At 41.6% G+C, this 4677-nt stretch overlaps 1 protein-coding gene across 1 annotated transcript; it reads right to left on the minus strand.

The window, feature by feature from the left end:
- Positions 1 to 1378: 1378 nt before the first annotated feature.
- marcksl1b (MARCKS-like 1b) lies at positions 1379 to 4316 on the minus strand. Its single transcript, XM_068011781.1, has 2 exons — positions 3962 to 4316; positions 1379 to 2635 (listed from the first exon to the last, which is right to left on the minus strand). The coding sequence occupies exons 1-2, from the start codon at positions 4031 to 4033 to the stop codon at positions 2039 to 2041; spliced, it is 669 nt and encodes a 222-aa protein (XP_067867882.1). The 5' UTR covers positions 4034 to 4316; the 3' UTR covers positions 1379 to 2038.
- Between the last annotated feature and the right edge of the window lie 361 nt (positions 4317 to 4677).

Genomic DNA, 4677 nt, shown 5'->3' on the forward strand with positions numbered 1-4677 from the left:
TGCATTACTCCAGCTGCCTTGGAGGTGAAATGGACGATGAAGAGCTTTTGCCATATTCTTTTCTACATACTGCAGAGTGTGTACACCTACCTCTTTCCTGAAGCAGCCTAAATAATTGTATATTCCTTCAGTTGGTTCCTAGAGATACTGTTGTCCAATTTGATGAGCCTATGAAAAGGAGAATCAAGTGGGGAATGCCTGTTTATCAATGCCAGCCTACTTCTAAAGGTAGTAATGGAAAGTTCCAGTGGCTCAGTGAATTTATCCTGTGAGTAGTTGCGATAATAAATACACAAACTACAAAGGTGCTTGCAGATTCAATTCCTGGTCTGTGGTCAATTAATTCACCTGAGCTAGGTATTTTAATGAGCTTGAGTCCAGGACTTAAAGCAAATAATAGACCAAATTCCTCTCCTGATGCCAATCTCTTGGTCATTGCTGGAAATACACATCTAGACATTGGACAACAGGTCCTAGAATCAAAACCTGCTAGCACACATCAACAACTTGCCAGTTATTTGGGTGATGAACCAACTAGTGGCAGTGAAACATGAAAATTCATGGTTTCTGTCACAAAGCTTAAATTAATGCTCTCAAAATCCAAGCTGTTCTTAGCTGTTTTGATTCTGAACGTACTCATGCATCAGGTGAGGAACAGCTATTTCGAAACCTCAAAAGGTCCAATAAACAAAACCAGGAAAAGCCACCAAAAGAGAAAACACAAATAATATTAAGCTATTATAATAAGCTGCCTGGGCTTCAAGGCCAGAAATTCAGAGCATTGATTCAAACATTCACTTCTTTCTGGAATTTAAGAGGAAAGAGGGGCAAATCCAAACACTAAAGAATTATGGTTTCTAAGCATAATTTAGAAAATGAGGACTCGCAATTCTAGAATGATTGCTTTATGCATTATCAGAAGACAGTACTAGCTCTCAGCTAATAGTTTTCTTCAAATGCTAAGAAATTCATTTGTAGAAGTAGACTCAATAATTCTCCCCATTTAGTTTATTGGTACTTTCAGTCTGAAAACGGTTTGCTGAAGAGTGATAATGGAACAGTGGTAATTTATTTCCATTTTTGACAAACAAATCAGTATTAACATATTATCTATTAATATATTCAAAAGCCTGATTTGTTAAATTCATTTATTTCCCTGCTGAAACATTGCTACACACTTATACCAACTGGTATTTTATAAAAGCAAACTAATCTATTTGAACTGAACTTGGAATTCTAATGTACTGCTCACAGCCAACTCGATATAGCAAGGGAAAGTTGAATTACACTTGAGAATAGTCCACAGGTGAAATTTATTTTCCCTTTTAATGTTACAATAGTTATACCACCTTAAAAGTCAGCAATAAAAAATTGCAAATCAATTTGGCCAAAGTTTTATTTACAGGACAAAAACAGCAAAAAACATATCACATTTAAAACTCTTTGCACTCCCCCTCAAAAAATAATCAATGGGAACACAGTATACTTAAATTTCATAGTGTTGTAGTCAGACTGTAAAACTACAAAAAATCTAGAAGCTTCAATCAAAACTGCTGTTTTCCTAAAAAGCACAAAAATGTCTCAAATCGGGAAACAATGCAGGGATGCAAATGCTAATGAACTGATGAAAAGGGACTCTCCAAGTGTGTCAGTCAAACCCATGTCCAGTTAAAACATCAAAGTTCTCAGATCATGTGACTAAAAAGGACTTAAATGCCACGTGTAGACAACTGAAGGAATTCAGCATTGGCTAGGTTACATCCTCTCAATTCTTCAATAAACTTAATTTTAATCCCAAAACCGGGGAAGTGGATTTTTATTGCACCCAAGCTGTTCCCAGGAAAATACATTTTAAAATTCAGTGGTGAAAAAGGCAAACTTTAATACTGAGAATTTGAAGACTATAGTTGGCTGAACAGATCTAGCAACAAGAGAAGTGGGTTGTGTGCACAAGTCCATGGTTAGGGTCGACTGCTTGATGGGGCAATTGGTCTTATGTGAACACGTGGCAGAGATAAAGTTTGTAAACAGTTCAGCTTTACTCTTCCTTTTGCTCGGCTGGTGCAGGTGTTGAGCTAGGCTCTTCACTTTCTGCTGGTTTTGTGGGTTCCTCAGTTGCCTCCTGCTTGACCTCTTCTCCTGAAGTCTGTTGCTGTTCCTCCTTTGCAGCGGCTGTCTCCTCCTTAGTCGGAGACTCTTCATTATTAGCTTTGCTTTCTTGTCCCTCAGAAGCACTCGCTTCTACTTGTTTCTCCTCCTTGACCTCCTCTGCAGCACTCTCTTTAGCTTCATTGCTGGTTGTTTTAGTTTCTTCAGCTGCCTTGGCTTCAGTTTTTTCTTCAGTAGGGCTATTTTCAGCTGCCTCAGGTTTCTTGGTCTTCTTGAAAGACATTTTACCCAGCTTAAATGACTTGAAAGACAGGGTCTTTTTCTTCTTCTTCTTGGGAGTCTCAGTGCTCTCAGTTTTGGCACCTTCTCCTTCTGCAGGTGGTGCTGGTTCAATCGCATCGCCTGAACTTTCAGCCCCTTCCTTCAAGCCCTCTGTAGTGCCACTTCCGTTTGCTGGGACCGCAGCAGCATCTCCATCAGGTTTACTCGGAGACACATCACCATTGGTTTTCACATGGCCATTTTCCTGGATTGGAGATTTAACAGCAGATTAGTATGAGGATTAGAAAAGAGAACGTGTTTTTTTATTACAATTCATTTATCCTCCCCAATTTAAAAATCAGACAAACGCTAGTTTGCCAGCAATACAACTTCAATCACTGAGTATATAAGCAGCAATGACAAGTCGCTCCCAGTCAGGGCAAGACAGGGTTTCAGAAAAAACTGGGATGAGCTCAGTCACAACGAAACCAACAGCAAAATAAAGGATGTTATTATTAGGAGCTCACGGGAAAGTACCAAAAAAACCAAGTCGCAATTCGAAACAAATTCAGCAAAGCAAACTAAATGAGGAAAAAGCTTCGCCCACTGATGGGGAAATCCCCGCCCGCCCCGCTCCGCTCTGCTCTCTGGCAGGTCGAGTTTATGAGCAATTCTCTCACTGCGCCGCCGCGCTTCAAATTCGGCGGGATCTGGCTGCGCTCCCGCGCTCTGCCCACAGGCGGCGCTCTTGTTCTTCGGCGCATCGAGCGCTCGGATTTAACCATCAAATTAAAACCAAAAGGCGAAAAATTCCGCGCTCGCAATGTCAGCAGGTGAAGCTCGCGGTAATTTGCGGGTGTTTTTCCTGCCCGGGTTTGTATTTGTCATTTAATGGTTGGAGATCCCGCCAGTTGTGTCAATCCATGAAATTCCAGCGCAATATTCAGCGTTAACGCCGGCTCTTTGTTCTCACAGCGAGTTAGCGCCAGTCCGCCAGCAACTCGCACAAATAAAACACAAATAATCCCAAAACTATTTAACAAAAGTACAAAAAGCCCCAGTGCGAGCCCCGGACGCGCTGGTTAACAGCGGCCACTCTGTGATGGGTGGAGAATGTGCGCTCCCCGCCGTTTACACACGGAGAGAATTACCAGCGATTTTAACCCAGCGCTCCGCTCCTCCCCACCCTCCAGCTTTCGGATTTTGATGTTAATCCAGCTTTTCAATAATGATTTTTTGGTTTAATGACCCAATATTTACATTTAAAAAGCCAAATCAAAACGTTTTCTCGTCGAGTGCTTTGGGAGATTTCAATTTGCGTTAGATCCACAGAAAGGAGTTTTAAAAATCCTTTTAAAAAAAACTGCTTGCCACTTTATAAAGCTTCATCTTTTTAAATCTTTCCCCAAGTTCGATCGATCAAACACAATCTAGTATTTCCATGTTCAATGTGGATTTTAAATTCCAAGCTGGAATGAAGGAAATAATATCCCGGTTACACGCGTGCACCTCCTGTTGCTCCTCTTCATTTACAGGGGGTTTCATTTTCTTTTTTTAAATATCAATTTAAGCACATTTTTTAAAATCCTACCTGGCCATTGATTTTGCCAGCAGCTGCCCCACTGGCATCCTGGGTTTTTGGTTTAGTAAGCGTGCTTCCCATCCTGGAGAATCGTTTCACACACGCACAGATTCAAACAAAGGAAAGCAGCCACTTAATGTAACTCGAAGCTTGCAGGCTCAGGAGGACAGGTTCCAGCAGACCAAGCTGTCTGTGTTGCAGCAAGACAAACACAACCCCCAGCTACACAAGCATTGAGAGGGCAGACAGAAAGAAGCCCTTTTTATTTTCTCTTCTGCTGAAGTCCCCCCTCTCTCTCTCTCTCTCTCTCCCTGATCCGATCACCAGTTCCCCATCCACTGAAATGAGCTGCGTAAAATCCCAGCCTGTCTAATATGCACCAACGCCCAGCACTAAAAGGAGGAGGGAAAGAGGGCAGGGCCATGAGGACGTGTCCAATCGTCTGCCTCAGGGGACGGATCAAGAATCAAACAATAGAAAAAGCACCAAAGGAAAGTATTCTCTATTTCAATAAAAAGCCCCAGTTTTTCGGGGGGAGGGGAAGCGGGGCAAAGTCTAGACGCTTTGATAATTTAATAAAATCAAATATTCTAGGCTGATAACAAGTGGTGGAAAGAGCAAAAAGCTGAAGAAGGGACGCGGATGTTTATTTGCAAGATGAGGCTTGATTGACAAGGAGGCTGACAATTAAACATTCTGAAGATTGTTCACAAAAAAAAAAGAAT

Source organism: Heterodontus francisci, chromosome 31, assembly GCF_036365525.1.
Source record: "Heterodontus francisci isolate sHetFra1 chromosome 31, sHetFra1.hap1, whole genome shotgun sequence".
Taxonomy (NCBI): Eukaryota; Metazoa; Chordata; class Chondrichthyes; order Heterodontiformes; family Heterodontidae; genus Heterodontus; species Heterodontus francisci.